The sequence below is a fragment of the Vicia villosa genome, linkage group LG6 (genome assembly GCF_029867415.1).
Source record: "Vicia villosa cultivar HV-30 ecotype Madison, WI linkage group LG6, Vvil1.0, whole genome shotgun sequence".
NCBI classification, from domain to species: Eukaryota; Viridiplantae; Streptophyta; class Magnoliopsida; order Fabales; family Fabaceae; genus Vicia; species Vicia villosa.
The window spans coordinates 27,887,420-27,910,297 of record NC_081185.1 but is presented as its reverse complement, the minus strand read 5'-3'; the positions used below and the strand labels follow the sequence as shown (position 1 = coordinate 27,910,297).

Here is a 22,878-nt window from a genome sequence, read left to right as displayed (position 1 = left end):
TTGATGAAGTTGTGGGCCGATGGCCAATATTAATTTGATGTGTATAAGTGTGTTATACGTTCATCTATGCCGATGTGGCCAGTATGTTTTGACGGTGAATGTGTGCTTATTAATGCCTGTGTGGTAATTATGGTGTGATATAATTGATAGCGATGTTATTAATTGGTGATGTATCCTTTTGGATAGAATATAAAAGATGTAACGTGAGTGTATGATCGTGTTATATTGTTGATGATGTTGTTGTCATGTAATAGAGTCATATATTTGTGCATCATAACATTTCAATACGTTAATGGCGGAATGCTGTTAACAGATGGCCTGCGGGCATTGGTTACCAGTAGGAGCTTAGTGCTCGGTAACAGTATATTAGCCTGAGTGGCAAGAGGTCATCAGTGGGAGCTACATGCTCGATGACGACAGCCTACGGGCTTCCTGAGTGGAATAAAGTCCCAGCATAATGCTCGGCCAGGTGTATTTGTCATAATGACGAGGAGTTTACTCCAGATTTGGTACCACATGCATATGCATAGTCGAGTCTCATTCATCATTGTCTGTCTTTATAATTTATGTTATCATTCATGTGTCGCATTACTTATATATCGATTGTGGTTAAATGAGTGGATTACGTTGTTGTATGATTCTTGATGATACTTGTTGGCATTACTATATTTATCATGCTTTTCATTATAAATTATATTCTCACCCTTCTGCTGATTTGATGCTTGAGTGGCATCCTGCATATTAGCCGCTTTGGGAGTCTTTTGGAAGAGGTAGTTCTCCAATTGGTCTTGTCGGTCGCTCTGATACGTAACACCGGGTAGTCGGGAGTCTGTTGTTATTTATTTGTATATGACTCTTTCGAACATGTATATGTGATGACGTGCCGTTGTGTATTGTAAACACTTTATTTTGGAAAACTCCTCTTTGAGAGTGAGAGCTATACGTATATATATATATATATATATATATATATATATATATATATATATATATATATATATATGTATATATATATATATATGTTCATATCTTCCGTGTGTTATGTATCGTTTTATTGGCAGGTGTTGTATGCTTTTGGCATCGCTGATGTCCGTTTGTTTTCTAGGTGTTTGTTTGGTTACTTAGTGTAACATCCTAATTGCATTGTATGAAATTTTAATACTCTGATATTTTCTTGCCTACATGCTTGGGTAGAATTGGGGTGTTACAAATCCTTTCGTCAAAGGATCTGCTAAGTTTTCATCAGTGCGTACATGATCCACTCTTACAGCTCCTTTAGAGATATAGTCTCTAACGGTGTTGTACTTTCTTCTTATTTGACGTCTTTTACCATTATAGTAACGGTTCTCAATTTTTGCAATAGCCGCAGTACTATCGCAATGGATCAACACAACTGGCATAGGTTTTTCCTATAAAGGAATCTCAGCTAGCAAGCATCTTAACCAGCTTACTTCTTCACTAGTTGTGGCTAGTGCTATCACCTCAGACTCCATAGTAGACCGAGCCAAGATAGTCTGTTTCTTTAATTTCCAAGATATAACTCCTCCTGCTATACTAAATATATAGCCCCTAGTAGATTTGGAATCATCCGATAAGGTGTTCCAATCTTCATCATTGTACGCTTCTAGCACAATAGGAAATATGCTTGTCAGTGCTCGTTACTCAGACTACTCGTAAATCTATGGTCCTTTTAAGGTACCTCATGACTCGCTCAATAGCTTGTCAGTTCTCGTTACTCAGACTACTCGTAAATATGCATAACAATCCTACGACATATGCAATGTCAGGTCTAGTACAATCAGTGGCATATCTAAGGCTGCCAATGATGCTCGCATATTCAGTTTGTCTCACACTTTCACCAGCGTTCTTAAACAGTTTCACACTTGGATCATAAGGTGTGCACGCAAGTTTACAATCAAAGTATTTACATTTCTTTAAGATCTTCTCCACATAGTATGATTGATCCAAAACAATTCCTTGCACGGATCTCGTGATCTTGATACCAAGAATCTCGTGATCTTTCATATCAAGGTTGTTACACAACAATGATTTCACACCATTAATGGTTTGAATGTTTGATCTAAATATGAGTTAATCGTCTACATAGAGACATATGATAGTGTATATGCGATTTTCGAATTTGTAATAAACACATTTGTCACTTTCATTCACTTTATACTCATTCGATATCATTAAGTTATCAAACTTTTCATGTCATTGTTTAGGAGCTTGCTTTAATCCATACAAAGATTTGTCTAACTTACAGACCTTATTTTCTTGTTCGTGTATCACAAACCCTTCTGGTTGTTCCATATAGATTTCTTCTTCTAAGTCACCATTTAAAAAGGTTGTCTAGACATCCATTTGGTGAACTATTAATTTATAAATATCAGCTATTGAAATAAGTACCCTAATGGATGTAATCCTGGTGACTGAAGATAAGGTGTCGAAGAAATATATATTTTCTCTTTGTCTAAAACCATTGGCTACAAGGCGAGCTTTGTATTTATTAATAGTTCCATCAAGTTTTAGTTTTTTTTCAAAACTCATTTACAATCGATTGGTTTGCAACCAGGAGGCAAGTCTACTAAGTGCCAGGTCTTGTTAGATTCTAGAGATTCTATCTCATCGTTTATAGTTTCTTTCCATAAATATGCATCCATAGATGACAAGGCTTCTTGAAGATTTACCAGATCTTCTTCTACATTATAAGCCTCATAATCAGGCCCATAGTCTTTAGAAACTCTTACTCTTTTACTTCGTCAAAGTTCGGTTTCTACATTGTCGTTGCTTTCCGTGCTTCTTATCACATGAATATGTCTCGATTGAGTGCCCCCACTATTTCTCGTTTTGAAGGTAAATTTGTCTTCATAGAAATCATCATCATTTGATTCTTTGATCACTTTTGCATTTAGGTCATAAAACCTATATGCCTTACTGTTTGCTGCATACCTAATGAGTACACATTCATATGCTCTACTAGCGAGTTTAACTAATTTTGGATCCAAAATTCTTACATAAGCCAGACATTCCAAGTTCTCAAATAAGAAAAATTTGGTTGTCTTTTCTTTAATATCTCATATGTAGAGATATTACTCTTTGACTTGGGAAATCTATTCAGGACATAACAAACAGTCAATAATATTTCCCCCCACTAGTGAGGTGCAACACCAGAATTCTTCATTATTGCGGCAAGAAGTTCAGTAAGAGTTCTATTCTTTCTTTCTGCTTTACCATTCATTTTAGGAGAATATGGAGTAGTCAATTCATGTACAATTCCATGTTGTTTATAAAAATCATTAAATAAACTAAAATCATATAGTTTACCTATCACTACAAATTCTTGATAAATCATTTTCATATTCTTTACAATTTTTTTTTAAACTTATCAATTTCATTCACAAAAATATCATTCTTTCTGATGATGGTGTACAAATCTACCCCAATAAATTGACTACATTTTCCTTATTTATAAGAAGAAGAAAAAAGATAAACATGATTCTTTATAATATCATAAGTATACATGAAATCCTTCAAGATTAAAGTCTTTTCATAGGTGGACCAAGTTCCACTTCTCCAATATCGACAACATTAGTGGTGTGGACATATCCTAACAACACTTTCTTATCTTTAGTATTCGTGTATGTTTTAAACATAACACGATCATAACAAACATGACGAGAGACGCCAGTGTTTATCCACCAACCATGTTAATTTCAATTATCATAGCAATGATTTGCCCATTAGCCATATTAACTTGTGCATTACGGGCTACACTGGGTTCAAGCATGCTTCTACATATCTTAGCCATATGACTTAGTTTTCCTAGATTGAAACAAAAGGAAACCAATATCATTTCTTTGAGGTAGTGGTTGTTGTCTAGTTGGAGCAATTGGGACCATAGAAGGGTTCCTATTCTTAATTCGATTCACAATATTGTGGTTCTAATTCTTTAATGATTATCCATATGGCTTCAGAGCCACATCGAATTTCTTTTTGTTGTTTAAAACAACCAAGACTTTTCTATTTAATCATGTCTCTGAGATTTTTCTTCAATTTAAATGAGAATAATTAGTCTTTTAACTAAAAAAAATATATATTTTGTAGCAAAGCATAATTCATAAAAGCTTTCAAACTAGGGGCAGTTTATCAACAATAAAAGAAATTCCAATTGTTCATATAAATACATATCTTTAGTGATGATCTCATGAGCAATTTTTGAAGTTCGTGACTTTGGGTTTCCACGAACCTTTCATCTACAATGTGATACTTCACGTAGCTGCTAAAATCATTCTTCTGTTCTCCAACTTCTTCAATGTCATACTTGTTTTTCAGAGCCTCTTAAACATATTTTGAAGTATCGCAGTTACTGTAATAGTCATACAGATAATTTGCGATTCCATTCAGAATGTTATAATCATTATTTCTATAAGGTGATTTCTTTCCTAAGCTGTAAATTGTTCATTTTAATATGTGAAACAGATTAAACTTCAACACTATTACGTGTTCCTTTTGAATCCTCAAATTTCTTACCGTTAGTTTGTTCGATTGATCCATAAGGAGCAACAAAATGTCCTCAGTCAAAGTGTTAGCTATCTTTTTCAACATTAAAATGAAATTCATCTTTTTGTTGCCAACATTTAAAGTGGCATCTCTTAAACATAAACGGTTTGTCAAAGACAATATCCGCAGAAGTACCAATAATTTCTTCGGTAGCCATGGCAATTCGAAACGTCTTGAAATTGTTGGATCACGGTTCTAAAAATTTTTCCACCGAAGAAATTACCGGGTCAAGTCGCGGACTAGGTCGCTCTCTTTAAGACGTTTTGCGGTATTGTCCAAAATTATGCAAAGCAGTCGAACTACCGCGCCACCTCTAGGATAAAACAACCCAGCTCTATACTGTACGATTACTATTTGCACGACAGATAATCGGTCTAGAAATACACCTTCAGATGGTACCAAGACCATTCAAATATGGTATAATTACCACCTTAGTATCTGGTTTGACCAGTCGTAGTAATTTTTCAAACTAAGAGAAATTTTGATATTTCTCCAAAGAGAATTTAATAAAGGTCATTTGACCAATCACAATAATTTCTCAAACAAAGAGAAATTCGAATAATTATCTAAAGAGAATATAAGAAAAATTATAATTGAAAATTTCTCAATTCAAACGAGGAGAGATTAACATTATTCTCTAAGGAGAAATCAAGAAAATACTCGAAAAATTCAACGAGTAGAAAAAAAGGGGGAGAGGTTGGCGCTTCGACAATTCGAAAGACGCAGAGTTATGAGAGCGAGGAAGGAAAAACTCAAAATAAGTTTTTGGTGTGTTTTGGAATGAAACAAATGAGTTCCTTATATAATGAAGTAAACTAGCCAAGATTTTTAATCTAAGCGATGTGGGACTAAGGAATTTTTCCAACTAACATACAATGTGGGACTTGACTTAATGAATCTATTTTTCATTTCATCTCCCTATATTGGAATATATACATAATGTTCCAATATCTTTCACCATTCCTTTAGAAACTCCATTTTCTACTCTATTAGCAAGAAATCAAAGAAACACCACAAAATCTCATTCCCAGTGAATCAAAACCCCCAACACCCTCTTCCTCCTCCTCACCCTCTCAGTCACCCTCCTCCACTTCCCCACCACCACCTCCTCCACCCAAATCCTCTACTCCACCGCCACACAAACCCTCACCACCTCCCATTTCCTCTCCATGGCCCTCACACTCCGCTTAGCTTCCCCTTCCCTCCCTCCCACAACCTCCTCCACAATCTTTGTCCCCTTCGACGCCACCTTCCGCCGCCGCGGCCCCCTCCCTCTCTCCCTCCTCCAATACCACATCATCCCTTCCAAAATCACTCTCCATTACCTCACATATCTCCCAATCTCCACTCAATTACCAACTTTTCTCCCAAATTCACCTTTCACCATCACTTCTTCCTATCCTCACCTCTCTATCAACAATGTAACCGTCCCAACAACCACTCCTCTCTTCATAAAACCCTCCCTCCTCATTCTTCCAATCCACGATTTCTTCAATTCCTCTTCCCTCTCCCTCCCCAAACCTCCCCCCGAATCTCTCCTTCAGATCCTTGGTATCCTCCAATCCAACAACTGCTCCATAACCGCCGCATTATTCGAAAAACTATCCTCAGAAAAACCATCTTTCGGTGCCAAGAAACTGACTATCTTCGCGCCTTCGGATGAATCCCTCAGGAACGTAACTGATTATGACATAACTATTTTTAGGAAACACGTCGTTAACAGATTGATTACGTGGCGTGATTTGATTCGTCTTCCTAATGATACGCTATTATCGATTCTTTTTGAAGGATTTGATATTAGAGTAAGTGTTTTTCCTCGACTTCGATTGGTTAACGGCGTGAAGATTGTTGTTCCGAATATGTATCGTGGTGAGTTCGTTGTTGTTCATGGTGTTGAGGGATTGCTTGATTAAGGAACGTGATGAATGTGATTGCTATATAGGTTTTTCTGAAGTGTATGTTGATTCATAGATGAAAATAATAACTGTAATTGAATTTTAGATGGTGTAGTATAGTATGAATGTGTTTGAATCCTTTGTACATTTATACTAGAATATGATCTGTAGTTTGGAATATAGGACATTGATCTTCTTGAAGTTTTCATATAATGCGCCCATTTGGTCATATCTATAGGTATTAACTAGTCTTTTATGTATAAAAAGATAAATCCACTGATGTTGGAAGTGTACATTCATTCAAGGGTTAAATATATAAACCCCCCGTAATGTTAGCAAGTTTTGTTTTTAACCCCTAATAAAGTTTTTTTTGCAATCACCCCCTTGTAATTTCCAGATTCTTTCAAGGACCCCCCTGACTGCCACATTACAGCAAAGATTCTCTCTTGCTGCCTACGTGGATTTTTTTTAAAAATTATTTTATAATTTCACGTGGAATTAATTTTTTTTTAAATTTTTTTAAAGAATTTTTTTTTAATAATTTTGTTGCTGCTTTTATTATGAGGGGGTAAATAAAAATTCGCTAATATTACATGGGGTGTTCATAATAAAAACAGTAATAAAATTATTAAAAAATAATTCTTATAAAAAAAAGTTTAAAAAAATAAATTTTTTAAAAATAAAAAAAAAAATTTATTCCACTTGGAATTTAAAATTAAAATGAAAAATCCACGTGGACTGCCACATAGGCAACAAGAGAAAATCTTTTCTGCTAAGTGGCAGTCAGGGGGGTCCTTAAGGGAACCTAGAAATTACAAGGGGCTAAAATCAAAACTTGCTAACATTACAGGAGGGTTTTATATATTTAACCCTTCATTCAACATAGTTTATATGAAAATTTTAGTTTGGAACGATCGAAATTGTGATTTAGTTAGATGTGTACACTTCCAATATATATATATATATATATATATATATATATATATATATATATATATATATATATATATATATATATATATATATATATATATATATATATATATATATATAGAGAGAGAGAGAGAGAGAGAGAGAGAGAGAGAGAGAGAGAGAGAGAGAGAGAGAGCATTTTATAGTGAGAGATGAGATGAATAAATATCAATCATTAGATTCATTAAAATAATACATTAATGTGGGTATTAATTTCTCTCTCTTGATTAATCTAATGGTTGATATTTGTTTATCTCATCTCTCATTATACAATACTCTTACTTCGGCAATACAAATGCATATCAATAAATGCTATTAATATTCAGCTTTAAAAATTGAAATATAGGGTTCACGCCAACAAAAAAATCTCCCTACAAAATCCTGTTAATTCTATCTCCGGATAAGTTACACCTCGGCAATACAAAATTATTTTATTAACTATTTTTTTAACAAACAAAAATAAAAATATATTAAAATTAAGTAGGAGTGAGAAACGAGAACTAGTCCCGTAAAAGTTCGCAAAAAAAAAGGGACATATATATTTGAGGGTGCGAATTTAAAACTTTATTTCGTCTCACACTAAATACGAAGGCGCGGCGGAGTGAGTTTACAGGTACTACATTTTTTTTAGTCTAAACATATAAAAATTCATATAAATGTCTGTGTCCGTAAAAGCCCGCAAAAAGAAAACGGAATAGGACGGGCTGGACACATTAGAGGATGCGAGCGTAAATCCTTGGCCGCCCCAAAGTAAATTGCGAGCAAAATGGGCTTGTTAAACAGACTGGACCCGTTTCTCCACCTCTAAAATTAAGGCACCTGAAGTATCCCAAAAGTACATAGTTAAAACCTGCTGAATACCTCAATTTCCATAAAGAAACCACTTCATCCAATATACAACACGAAAAAACCAAAAATAAAAAACTACTAGCGCATGACCTTGAAAGGTTACAACATAAGCCCTTGTTCTTACTTTGTAGAGCGAGGGCTTTAGCAAGCTTGTCTTCAGTCCACACTCTAGTGGAAGGAAGCAAAAATTTCTTTGATGTGCGTTGATGTCTTTGGGGGAATTGCATAAAATTGTTTCGTCATGACTAGTTACATTTCACAGGTACATCTCAACACGTCTCCCTATGTCTGGCAGTAATGATTCTTTTTAGTACTAGGGCTTTTGAGTCCTTTTCAAATAATGTGCGCTACAATCGTGATTGTTGGTGATGTAGTTTGCAGTTCTGAATGTCAAGGATAACACAATTCACCTTCTTTGGAGAATATATAAGGAGTCCTAGGGCTATCATATTCTTCTTTTTGCCATTTGTGACATTTTGAAAGCTCATTTCTTACCTCTGTACTTTTCCTCAATTTCCTCCCATTTTTCGCTACTTCGTGCTTTAGCCATCTCTTTTGGTAGAACATCTAATATTTGGGTTATCGAGTTTCATTTTCTCAAGGTATTGCTTTAGTATGAAGTTTCTTTTATTTTTGCATTTGCTTTCCTTATTAGGGTTTCTGTAGAGGAGTGTTATGGGTTTTAGTTCTCCCTGCTTCATGTTTTGCTGTACTTTATTGTCATAGATAACGTTTGGTGGAGCATGAAGTTTGTCTTTGCATCAAATTTTAATTTTTCTTAAATTTTTTTCTTTTATTCATTGAAAGCCTTCTCTTTGACATGGACAACTTTTAAAAAGGAATTCGAAAGGCGGTGACAAGAGATATAACTCCACACTGTGGGTGAACCAAGATACGTTGGAAATTTTTTCCACCTTCGTTGGTGAAGGTAGCTTAGGCCATCCCTTTTTTTTGAAGTGGGTCCCCTCTTTGATTGGGGCTCTTCCTTCGGTCTTGACTTTAGTGAGGTTCTCTACACTCAGAATCTAGCGATCGTATCTTCTTTAAGCGGAGATGGTTTCCCCACCCCTAAAAAATCATCATGTTATGGTATTGAGCGTGTGATGTACTATTTTACCACCTTTCCCTAGGGCGTCTCCTTGGCTTTTTGGGCTTAGGGCTCCCAGCATCCTCTTGCCTGCGCGAGTTATACCTATTTGATGGATGGGAGGAGTCACCCTTCACGTACTTCTTGAGGTGCCCTCTTTGAATCTATTGAAGGTTCTCTGATGGTTGGCATGCATTTTGCTAAAACATGCTAAGGAAGATCATGTTGAAAGAAATGCAAGATGACTTAGCTTTCAGACTTCAACATGTCGAACAAGATGTCATAACATTCTGGTATCACATCCTGACTGCAGAAGGTGATCTGGCAAGTGAATCAGGCGTTTTTAATTGCTACAAGAATCTCATGTTTCAGCTTAGAATATTCAGGAAAAATCATTTAGCTGATATTTTTACCAAGATTGATTCAATCAAGAGATTTCCACACTTCCTATTATTGGAGACAATATAGAAAAGATTGGATTGAAGACCTATTTTCTTGGAGAACAAGTAGCAGATTTTTGGCAACCTCATTGTTGCAATTTGAAGCCCAGTCCAGTCGAATATATATCTATAAATTGAAGGTCTGTAACCTAGTTTTAGGTGGAACTAATATTATATGTTTTAGGGTTTTAGGAATCCTTTTTTTTCTGTGAGTTCCATATGTGTACATTCACAAACCTGTAGGTGTTGAATGTTATTTGATCTCCGAAGCTTTTAAGCAAGGAGGGTATTTCATCCTCGTAAGCTTTTAATCATCGAGGAGTGACTGTCTTGGAAGAGTGTCTTCCGGTTTTCTTTATTATTTTATTTTGTCACAGGGATTTGTGATTGAGGGAATTTGAGGAGGGCCTCATACCTAGGTGAGTCTTATGTAGAAGTCATATGAAGGGTAGTGATTAAGTGAGAAGTGTAAACTGGGAGTGTTTAGCTTCGAATTGATTCTATTGTATATTGATTTCATCCCTGGCTTGGTAGCCCCTAGAGTAGGAAGGATTGTTCCGAACTGGGTAAACATATCGCTGTGTTATTTACTTTATGCACGTTTATTATCGCTGCTATCAAACTTCTTCATAACTGTTAAAGTGCTCAGATATTGTGTCGTGACATCTCATTCGACATCTTATATCTGATACCAGAATTTGAATTGGTATCAGAGTAGGCACTCCGCTCTACATCTGGGTGAGATCTAGGGAGGTTACTTTCTGGTACGATGGACAAGGAAGTTGGATTTCTGAACAGACCACCTATTCTAGATGGAAGTAATTATGACTATTGGAAACCTCGTATGGTGGCCTTCTTGAAATCCATAGATATGCGGGTTTGGAAGGCAGTTTTGAAAGGATGGAAATATCCTGTTATTGTGGGAGCAGACAAACAACCCACGAATATGCTAAAGCCTGAGGTAGTCTGGGACAAAGAAGAAGATGAACTTGCGCTTGCTAATTCTAAGGCTCTGAATGCCATATTCAATGGAATTGACAAGAACATCTTTAGGCTGGTGAACACATGTGAAGTAGCCAAAGATGCATGGGAGATCCTTATAACAGCACATGAAGGCACCTCTAAAGTAAAGATGTCAAGACTTTATATTTTAACCACTTAATTTGAGAATCTAAGGATGAAAGAGAATGAAAGCATTCATGACTTTCACATGAATGTCCTAGAGATAGCGAACCCGTCTAGTGCACTTGGAGAAAAGATTCCTGAAGAAAAACTGGTGAGAAATATTTGAAGAAGCTCAAAATATTTGACATGAAGGTGACTGCTATTGAAGAAGCTCAAGACATTAATCGGATGAGATTGGATGACCTAGTAGGATCTCTTCAGACGTTTGAGTTAAGCATCAATGATAGAGGCAAAAAGAAGAACAAAAGCATAGCTTTTGCTGCCAATACTAAAGCTGGTATGAAGGAAGGTGATCTGGATTCAGATGAAGGGATTTCCAATGCTATAGTCTTGCTTGGGAGACAATTCAATAGGGTAGTGAAGTATATGGGCAGAAATTCAAGATCAAATGTCAAGGACATCCCATATGACACCCAGAAATCAAATGACCTTGAGAGAAAAAGAACTGAAGAACAGGTTATTCAAATGAAAGGGGTATAGTGTCATGAGTGTGGAGGATTCGGCCACATCAGATCTGAATGTCCTACATATATCAAAAGATTAAAGAAGAGCCTATCTGTAACTTGGTCTGAAAAGGAGTCTGAAAGTGACTCTAAAGAAGAATCTGCCAAATATGTGAAGGCATTGACAAGCATGTGCTCGTCCAACAAAGACTCCAGTAATGAAGGACAACTTCTTCATAGATTGGCAGCATCTTACGAAGAACTATGTCTCAGAAACACTGAAGCACACCAGCCGAAGGAAGAAAATAAGAATCGTCTGAAAGATGTTGCTACTTTAGAAGAGAATATAAGCCTTCTGAATTTTGAGTTGAACTTTAGATTTGGGAGTCCTCTTACCAAATTGAGTTTGTTAAGTTGAGATAATCTCCTCAAGCTAACATGTCCCAATCTTCTATGCCAAACCCATTTCTCATCGTTAACAGACAGAAGACAAGTTACTTTCTGAGATTTAAGTTCAGAAAGATTAATCTTATAAATGTTGTTCTTTCTCTTACCAGTAAAGAGGATTGATCCATCTTTCTGACTAACATCCTTACAAGACTTTTGATTAAAGATTATGTCATAGCCGTTGTCACTTAATTGACTTATGGATAACAAGTTATGAGCTAATCCTTCTACTGGTAAAACATTAGTTATAGAGGGAGAGTTACCGTTACCGACAGTTCCTGAACCAATAATCTTTCCTTTTTGGTTCCCTCCAAATCTAATGTCTCCGCCAGATTTAAGTTCTAAGCTTTGGAACATAGACTTTCTTCCCGTCATGTGACGCGAGCATCCAGAGTCCAGGTACCATGACTGGTGTTTCAACTTCACTGCTAAGTACATCTGCAACATAGATCATTTTCTCCTTAGGTACCCATATCTTTTTGGGTCCTTTGGTGTTAGAGTCCCTAAAGTTCTGTTTGAACTTAGGTTTAGCGTAAGAGTTATCAGAATAGGATGTATATTTTATGTCATGAGTGTGACCAAAATTAAATTGTGTGTGCAAGGGTTTATATGTAATGGTCATTTCATCAACAAGTTTAGGTTGATATGGTTCTTTTCCCTTAGGTGTCTCATAATCAATTCCTGTTCTATTATTTCTACTTACACCATATATCATAGAAGCCATCTTGCTTCTGTTTATACTTTTAGGAAGAAATCTTTGAAAACCAGAGTCATATTCTTATAGAATATATTTAGAACTTGAAGCAATATCTGACTTAGAAATCTTGTGAATTTTCAATTCTTCTATGAGTTTCAGATTATTTTCTTTAAGATCCGAATTCTCTGCTTGAAGTTTCTGTGTTTCAACTACAAGATTATTTTTAAGTTTCTTGTATTTGATTTTTAATTTACTATGGTTTTCCAGAAGTTCTGACAAGCTTTCTGCAAGCTCATCTCTAGTGAGTTCATAAAATACCTCATCCGTTTCTGAATCCGAGCCTGAGTCATCTTCTGTAGTAGCCATGAATGCTAGGTTTGCATGTTCATCTTCAGAGTTAGATTCTTCTTCAGAAGATTCCGAATCATCCCACGTGGCCATCAGACTTTTCTTCTTTTCAAATCTCTTCTTTGGCCTTTCTCTTTGTAGGTTGGGACATTCATTCTTGAAGTGTCCTGGTTCTTTACATTCATAGCATACAACACCTTTTCTGCTAGTCTTCTTGTATCCGGACGGTTCTCCTTTATAATCTGGTCTTCTGAAGTTTCTGAACTTCCTTTGCTTATGCTTCCAGAGTTGGTTGACTCTTTTGGAGAGAAGAGATAGCTCATCTTCTTCTTCCGATCCGGATTCACTCGAACATTCTTCTTCAGCCTGAAAAGCGTTAGTTTCAAATTTTCTAATAGATTTAAGAGCGACAATCTTACCTTTCTTTTGAGGTTCATTTCCATCTAGTTCGATCTCATGACTTCTTAATTCACTGATGAGTTCTTCAAGGGATACATCATCAATATTCTTTGTGAATTTGAATGTTGTAACCATTGGTCCCCATCTTCTTGGTAGACTTCTGATTATTTTCTTGACACGATCTGCTTTTGTGTATCCTTTGTTCAGAACTCTCAAGCCAGCAGTCAGAGTCTGAAATCTTGAGAACATGATGTCAATGGACTCGTCATCTTCCATTTTGAAGGCTTCATACTTCTGGATGAGGGCCAAAGCTTTTGTCTCTTTGACTTGAGCATTACCTTCATGAGTCATTTTGAGTGACTCAAACATATCATGCGTTGTGTCTCTGTTTGGGATTTTCTCGTATTCTGCATGTGAGATAACACTTAATAGGATAGTTCTGGCTTTGTGATGACTTTTGAACTCTTTCTTTTGTTTATCAGTCATGTTTTTCCTATCTATCTTTTTACCCGCATCTTTAGGATGATTGCAGCCATCTACCACAATATCCCATAGGTCAAGATCTTGTCCTAGAAAGAAACTTTCTAGTCTATCTTTCCAATACTCAAAATTTTCTCCATCAAACACAAGAGGTCTTGTATAACCATTGTTGTTTAATTCATTTGCTATAGTGTTTTCCTTCTGGATCTTTTTATGACATGGTTAAGTGTTTGCACCCAGAACCAGGCTCTGATACCAATTGAAGGGTATGATAACACTTAGAAAGGGGAGATTTGAATAAGTGATTTCTTTTTGCAATATAAAAATGACACAGTATTTTTATCCTGGTTCTTTATACCTCAACTACTCCAGTCCACCCGCCAAGGTGATTTCGCCTCTCTTAATCGAGGACTTAATCCACTAATCAAAAAATGATTACAACAATCCATGGAGGCAACAACCAACGCCTTCTTGATAATCTTAACCACAACTTGGTTACTCAAGGAATACAAACTTTAACTTCTTGAGAATCCTAACCACAACTTGGTTACTCAAGAAACAATTACAAACAAAATTTCTAACAAGTGATCTTAAATGCTTCTTAATCTAAGCTGTATCACAACTGTGATTTTTCACTAAGTTTAGTACAATGAAGATGAAATTAAATTGATACTTTGAAAAATAATATTTTCTTTCAGTATAATTGTTCAAGTATGAGATATTTTCTTTGAGTGTGCTTGCTTGTATCTCGCTCGTGTTGTTTATATCATGTATGAGCTCTCTCGTGTTGTGTCTCTTTCTTTTTCAAATGATCTTCTATTTATAGCGTTTTGAAGATTTCGTCCAATGCTGGATAATAGGCTAGCTTATCTTTTCATGTTTGCGTGTTATCTTGGATAAGCTTGCTTTCCACGCTTCTTGAGACTTGTTACTAAATCTGCTTTTAGCCGTTAATAATCATTATGTCTCCAACGGTAATCTTTCTTCTGTCAGAGTATTTTATCTTGTATTTCTTCAAGAAAACTTCTTTCTGACTTTGTAGAAATAACGTCTATCAGAATTATGCTTCAGCGGTTGGTGCTGTAAGAAGTTTCTTCTTTAGAACTTCTTTTAGACTTCAGCGTGACTTTTCTTTATATTGTTCATTTCAGCATTGTATGTAGTTCAAGTTCTGATGGTACTTGTTTTGCTTGAACTTCAGCATATGTTAGAACTTCTTCTGAAATAAGAGATATATAATTAGAGTATCATATTTACTTATACAAAATTTATTTAATTGTTATCATCAAAATACTAAGATAAGATTAGAACCAAACTATGTTCTAACACTAAGGACTTGAAAGAACGAAAGGAGCATAAACCTTCGACGGTTGGTGAAGGTTTTACCGTTAAGTGAAAATTCTTGCAAAAGGATGGTAAGTTCGACAAGAAAAAGGGCAAAAGTCAACAGAAGTCTTACATTGGAGAAACATCTGGTATTCGATGCTATCATTGTAAGAAGGAGGGTCACACAAGAAAGTTGTGTCATGAACACCTCAAAGATCATGGAGGTAAGGATAATGGAAACACAACCATTGTTCAAGATGATTTCGAATCACCTGATGTTCTTGTGGTTTCAAGCATTGACTCAAGTAAGGAGTAGATTATGGATTCAGGTTGCACTTTGCACATGACTCTAAACAAAGACTTGTTCGAGGAATTATGTGATAAAGATGGTGGATCCATATTGGTGGGAAACAACAAAGCTTGCAAGATTGCAGGTGTTGGATCTATGAGATTCAAGCTCCTCGATGAGTCAATAAGGTTGTTGACTGAAGTTAGGTATGTTCCTGATTTGAAGAGAAATTTCGATTTTTCTTGGTGACTTCGACAAGAAAGGATATGTTTTCTAAGGAGAGAAAAGTATCCTAAGAGTCATAAAGAGGTCGAAGGAAGTCTTGAGAGGGGTGGAGAAACAAGGCTCGTATATCCTTGAGGCTGAAGTTGTAGGTGGTTCAACAAATGTTGCATCCATGAAACCTTTGTCAAAGATAAAAATTTGGCACATGTGATTGGGCCATGTCAGTGAAAGGGGTCTGGTTGAATTGAGAAAACAAAATCTGCTTGGTGGAGACAAAGTCGAAAAGATGGAGTTTTGTGACCCATGTGTACTTGGAAAATCTTGCAGAATGATGTTCAGCAAAGGTAAACAAAGAACACATGGATCCCTTGATTACATTCATGCCGATCTTTGGAGACCTGCAAGGTGTCCATCACATCCAGGAGCGAGATATTTTCTATCCACAGTAGATGATTATTCAAGAAAATTATGGGTATTCATCTAGAAGAATAAGGATGAAAATTTTGAGAATTACAAAAGTTGGAAGACTCTGGTCGAAAATTAGATTGGCAGAAAGGTCAAGAGGTTGAGAACCGATAATGACCTTGAATTTTGCAGTGAGGCATTCAACAACTTTTGTGTTGTCTCTGATATTGCAAGGAACAAAACTACAGCATGTACTCCATAGCAAAATGGTTTGGCTGAAAGGTTTAATCAAACTATTTTGGAGAGAGTCAGATGCATGTTGACTAGTGCTAGGTTAAAAAAGGTGTTTTGGGCTGAGGCTGTTTCGAGAGCAACATATTTGATAAAAATAAATGTCCTTCGACTGCATTAGATATGAAGACACCTGAAGAACTTTGGTTGGGACATCTACCAGATCTCAAAAAATTGAGAGTATTTAGCTGGGTATCCTATGCTCACATTAGGCAAGACAAGGTCGAACCTAGAGCTCTGAAATGCATGTTCACGGGATACCCTAAAGGATTCAAAGCTTATAGGCTATGGTGCTTAGAGCCAGGTCACAGGAAGAGTATCACCAGTCGAGATATAGTTTTCTATGAAATTGAAATAACTCTTAAGATAACTAATAATGTTGGTAGAAGTGCAGAAATATCCGACGAAGAGCTAGAATAGATAGAGATTCTTTTTGAGGTGGAGCATGTTGATGCTGAATTGCATATCCTAGATGAAGTCAAAGAAGAAGTAGAAGATGCTGAGGAAGTTGAGGAAACTTTCGATGACTACCTATTGTCAAGAGATAGGTTGAGAAGAGTCATCAAGCCACCTCAGAGAATTGGGTATGCAAATCTTATAGCTTATGCCTTAATCTCTACAAGTGAGATTCTAGAAGAAGAACCTAGAGATTATAAGGAGGTTATGAAGAGTCGAAATAAGACTGAATGACTGAAGGCCATGAATGATGAGATGAAATCTCTTCAATATGAAGGATCTGGGAGCTGCCTCAAGGATTCTTGGGATTGACATTCGAAGAGATAGAAAGCAGTCGAAATTATGCTTATCTCAAGAGGCATACCTATAGAAGACTCTTGAAAAGTTTAGTATGTCGAAATCAAAGTCTATTTTGACTCTAACAAACCCTCAATTCAAGCTGAGTGTAGATTAGTGTCCCAATACTGATTTTGAAAGAGCTTATATGAATAGCATTCTATATGCTAATATTGTAGGTTCTTTGATGTATGCTATGGTCTCCACGAGATCTGATATAGCATATGCAATAAGTCTTGTAAGCAGGTACATGGGGAATCCTAGAAAGGCTCACTGGCAAGCATTGAAGTGGATTCTAAGGTACATAAATGGGTCTCTGAACATAGTCCTAATTTATGATGGAGCCTTGGGTGAAGATAGTAAAACAGTAATCGAAAGATATGTCGACTCTGATTATGCAAGTAGTATGGATTCCTGAAAATCTATTTATGGATATGTTTTCACTATGTTTGACACAATAAATAGTTGGAAAGCAACTCTTCAGAAGGTTGTTTCTTTATCAACCACTGAAGCAGAATATATTGTCCTAACTAAAGCTGTGAAATAAGCATTGTGGCTTGAAGGTTTTGCTAAGGAGTTGAAACTTCAAGGTCGAGGTATCATTGTCAAATGTGATAGTCAAAGTGCTATATACCTGTTGAAGAACTCAACTTATCATGAGCGAACCAAGCACATTGATGTGATATTGCATTTCATTAGAGGATTTGTCGAGCATGGAGAAGTCTAAGTGCTAAAGGTTTCGACGTATCACAATGCTGTTGATATGATCGCGAAGACATTCCCAATTTGCAAGTTCTTCCATTGTATGCAGTTGATAAAACTGCATGAAGAAATCTAGTTTGCTATTTGAAGTTATAGAGTTTGTTCCAAGGTGGAGATTTGTGAGAATTGGATCGAACTCTAGTGGGTTGAAGAGTAGTTTCTTGTTTCGATACAGAATATGTCGAAGACCTACATACTATAGTCAAAATGTGTTCTGGTATGTGGGTGTTGAAATGCTAGGGTTGTTAGTATTTTAAATTGGGCCTGTTTGTTATGTCCAATTTTTTAAGTTAACTTGTATCCTAAGTTAACTTGTAATAAGTATTTGTGAAAAAACCCTTTAGTTTAGTACGTTAGGTTTGTTATAAATATCATACTAGTCTCTCATAATTGCACACAAGAAATCCTAATTTAGCGTGAGAGGGTTATATGTTATTCTTGTAACACTTGTAATCTTGATTCAAAGAGAAAGTAACGAATAGCAGTTATAACTAATTTCTTGTTGTTCTTCTAGCTTCCCATTGTGTTCCCTATTATCAGGGCCGGTCCTGGCAATTTAGAGGCCTAAGGCAAATAATAAAAATGACCCCTAATAAAAAAAATAGTAATTTTTTTAAGGAAAAATATATATATATATATATATATATATATATATATATATATATATATTTTAAAAATATTATTTATTTAAATTGTATATAATATCAACAACATAAAAATTAGTCGTTTATTCGTATAACTAACATAAAAAGAGGCCATATTCCGATCAATATTCGATAGCAGGTCGTCTCAAATAACAATACCCATAGTGTAATTTTAATATTTTATAATAATTATAAAACATAGCAATTAAAAAAAAATTACATATTTATAAAATATGGAAGTTTTTAGAAACAAATCATAAAAAAAGTATGGAAGTTTTTAGTAACAAATTTTAAAAAAAGTATGTATGCATAAAATATGACAGTTTTAAAAAACAAATTAAAAAAAATCACTGTAGGTGTCGAACACATGTCCCATAGTTACATTGGGTTGCACAAAACAACTAGGCCGCAATGAAATTTGTGTAACACTTGCTAAACATAATATATATAAATATTGTATGTTACAATTTTTAAAGTCCAAGACAAAAAAAAATGAGGCCCTGGACCGGCCCTGCCTATTATACTCTATTATTGGCATCGTTTTCACAACATATATTCAAATTGGTGTGTATGTTTTTGTCTATTTTATTGTCGATATTTTATGTATATACTATTAACTACATAATAATAAAATATTACACACAATAATTACTTAAAATTTGAGATAAATAGAATTACTTAAGTTTTTTTTTAATTTGAGATAAATAGTATTACTTAGATATGTTTTAAATTAATATACATATTTTTGGATACTAGTTATGTTGTAGGTGCACTTATCAATTCAAAAAATAACACATGTGCAGAATTCAATTGGAGCCAATGATATTGGATTAGTGATAGCTGTTAATCCTGACCTAATATATGACGCTGATAAAGGAGACTATGTTAAATTTTTATGTGGACAAGGGTTCAGTAAACCTGACCTACAACAAATCCCATGGGATAACAACATATACTTTAACACAACTTATTCATCTGCAACAGATTTAAAATACCTTATTTTTGCTATAAAACTCCAAAGTTCCAAACACCATTATAGAGGAAACTTCCGGAAGACCATCGCAAACATAGGAATACCAAATTCTATATAAACAACAAATGTGACAGCCCCTAAAGAACTTTATATGTCAGTGAATCCTGAACTTTTTCCATTTACTTCAGTAAGTGAAAAACACATATGTACTTAGTATAGATGGAAAAATGAAGAAGTATATAGTGTCATCAAATTTTTGGTTTAGAATAAGGGAAATTTTAAAGTGAGGAGCTTAATAATCATTTTGATGAAAGAGTTGAGAAAGTTATAAGCCCTTCAATTTTGTATGTTATTATTTTTGTTGTTGCACTTATTTTTTATTTTTGTTTTTTATTTTATTATGAATAAATATCGATGAATGCATTTTATTTTATAAATATAGAGATCCCAAAGAATAATTTTAACGAAATAATAGCAAAACAAGGTTTTATTGTACAAGCTATATATATATATATATATATTAGTTATAAATCTAAACATACTATTAGTATTGAATAAGTGATATACTTTAATAAAATGGAAATTAAATTGTGCAATTATAAAAATTTTCTTTAAATATCCAATAAAATTCGGCTGCTTCAATACGTTAAAACTCGCAATTTATTATAAATTAGTGAGTGGAATGCTTTAATATTTACTTTTAACAAAGTCCGAGAAATCTTAAATATATTCTCTATTACTCATATATATATATATATATATATATATATATATATATATATATATATATATATATATATATATATATATATATATATATATATATATATATATATATATATATATATATATAAATAAGACATTTCTTATGAGAATGAGTAAGTTATATGAGAATGTGAGAATAAATTTGAACCTTTAGATTTTAAAATAAATGGTTTAGATTATATGTCAATCTTTTTTTCTCTCTCCTCCATTATTAAAATAAATGATGGAGGAGAGAGAAAAAAAGATTGACATATAATCTAAACCATTTATTTTAAAATCTAATGGTTCAGAGTCATTCTCACATTCTCATATAACTTATCCATTCTCACTATATATATATATATATATATATATATATATATATATATATATATATATATATATATATATAGGGCATATCTTATGAGAATGAGTAAGTTATATGAGAATGTGAGAATGAACAAGAACCGTCAAATTGAAAAAGGAATGGTTGAGATTAAATTGTGATCTTCACTAAATCAAGTTTCATTAAGAGGAAAGAGATATTATTAATCAAATTTTAAAAATATCTTTTAATCTCAACCGTTAAATATAAATCCAATGGTTGTTATTACATTCTCACATCACATATAAGTTACTCATTCTCATATGATATGTTCTCTCTCTCTCTCTCTCTCTATATATATATATATATATATATATATATATATATATATATATATATATATATATATATATATATGTGTGTGTGTGTGTGTGTGTGTGTGTGTGTGTGTGTGTGTGTGTGTGTGTGTGTGTGTGTGTGTGTGTGTGTGTGTGTGTGTGTGTGTGTGCGCGTGCACGCGCGCGCGTGCGCACATGTGCAATACTAATTTCTATATATAAGTGTGTTAATCTAAATGTATATGTTTTTCAGTAAGACAATTGGAACAAAATTTTATACACCACTCTATCATAATTCCTTAACCAAAAAGACATCGAATCTCCTAGAGATCCAAGTGGTCATGGTACACATAAAACATCAACGGTGGCTAGGATTTTCATCAGTATGTCAAGCATGTTAGACATTGCACATGGAACTGCTAAAGGGGGAGTTATGTTATCACACATTGTCGTTTATAAAGTATATTGGTTTTATGGATGCAATGATTCAAATATTCTTCCGTTTTTGACAGTGCAATTAGTGACAAATTTGATATATAATGATTATTGGAAATGATTCAACAAAAAAAAAATACATTTTAGACATGAATTGTTAGTTGGATATTTTCATGCCATAAAATATGATGTTTTAACAATATTTTCAGCGGGAAACACATGTCCATATACAAAGTCCATGCAAAATTATCAACCTTGAACATATCTTGTTGGTACTAGCACCTTGGATAGGAAGTTTGTTATCAAGGTCAAAACAAAAAATAATAGAACTTATGAGGTACATTTTTTTATTTTTCTCATATGCCCTCTTTAATTCATACTTAACGACTTTAAAATATTGGGAGACATATTGGTTTCAAATTTGAATTCAATATAAGCTTATTTAGTTATTAAATTATAAATTATCATTTTAGATAATGATAGTAATGACATCAATATATTGATCTAATATTTAGACTAATTCATTGAACACATTTGACCTTCTAGAAAAACTTTTTCCAATTATACATGGTGGAGAATGCATAAAACTACATTCATCAAGATAACTTACATTCATATCCTTAAAACTAGTCGGGTAAAAGACTAACATTATTGAAAATAACTAAAAGAAGTTTTTATTTTAAACCCCTATAGTTCATGTTGTATCATTTTGCTTTTGTGTTTTACAAATTATTTAATTGTATTGCTTTCATTTAACAATAAATTATTTCCCTTTCGAAAGAAAAAAAAACACTTTTTTTTTACAACTTTCCGACTGAAATCATATTTAAGACCACTAAGTTAAAAGATAGTTTGGCATATATTGTTATCTCTTTTTAATCTAGGGGTCCAAACAACGTAACACCCAAAATTTTAAAAGTTCTTTTCCCTATCAGAATAAATTAAATGTAATTCCAACATTTTAAAAATAATTGCCATTATTTTTATATTTGTTTAATATTGTATCCCCACATAATTTCTCCTAGAGTTGATACCAAATGTAGCTGGTCTCCAATTTATGATATTTTTTGGTGAGACCATAAATTTGATGTTCAATATTGTATCAGGAATATAAATGACATTCACTCATGTTTCCGTTGTAACTATATACATAAAATCGTTACATCCCACATAGTGACTAGTTTCTATTCGTTCAACTCTTATGACAACATGTAGTAGAATAGAAAAGAATAGTATAACTTATCATATAATAGGATGCGTATCTCAAACTATACTTATAAGATTTGCTTCAGTTCTTTTAAATACATTCAAAATGGTGTGTATGTTTTTCTCTATTGTATTGTGTAACACCCTTCTAAACCCCCGCGGAAATTGTAACACCCCATAATTTCAGTTTATTAATTTAATTTGGATTAAATTAATTAATTGGAATTTTAATATTTTATTTGGATTTATTTGGAAAATGATGGAATATTGGCATTGGGCTTAGAGTGGTGAGTAGCAGAAGGGGAGGTGTTAACTAAG

At 34.1% G+C, this 22,878-nt stretch overlaps 2 protein-coding genes across 2 annotated transcripts; one reads left to right on the top strand and one right to left on the bottom strand.

The window, feature by feature from the left end:
* Nucleotides 1-1,409: 1,409 nt before the first annotated feature.
* Nucleotides 1,410-5,723, bottom strand: LOC131613438 (uncharacterized mitochondrial protein AtMg00810-like). Its single transcript, XM_058885108.1, has 4 exons — nt 5,645-5,723; nt 4,250-4,340; nt 1,737-2,080; nt 1,410-1,624 (listed from the first exon to the last, which is right to left on the bottom strand). Exons 1-4 carry the CDS (start codon nt 5,721-5,723, stop codon nt 1,410-1,412), a joined length of 729 nt encoding a protein of 242 aa, XP_058741091.1.
* A 9-nt stretch (nt 5,724-5,732) lies between these two features.
* Nucleotides 5,733-6,476, top strand: LOC131613437 (putative fasciclin-like arabinogalactan protein 20). The gene has a single exon (XM_058885107.1). The coding sequence runs from the start codon at nt 5,733-5,735 to the stop codon at nt 6,474-6,476; it is 744 nt and encodes a 247-aa protein (XP_058741090.1).
* The last annotated feature ends 16,402 nt before the right edge of the window (nt 6,477-22,878 follow it).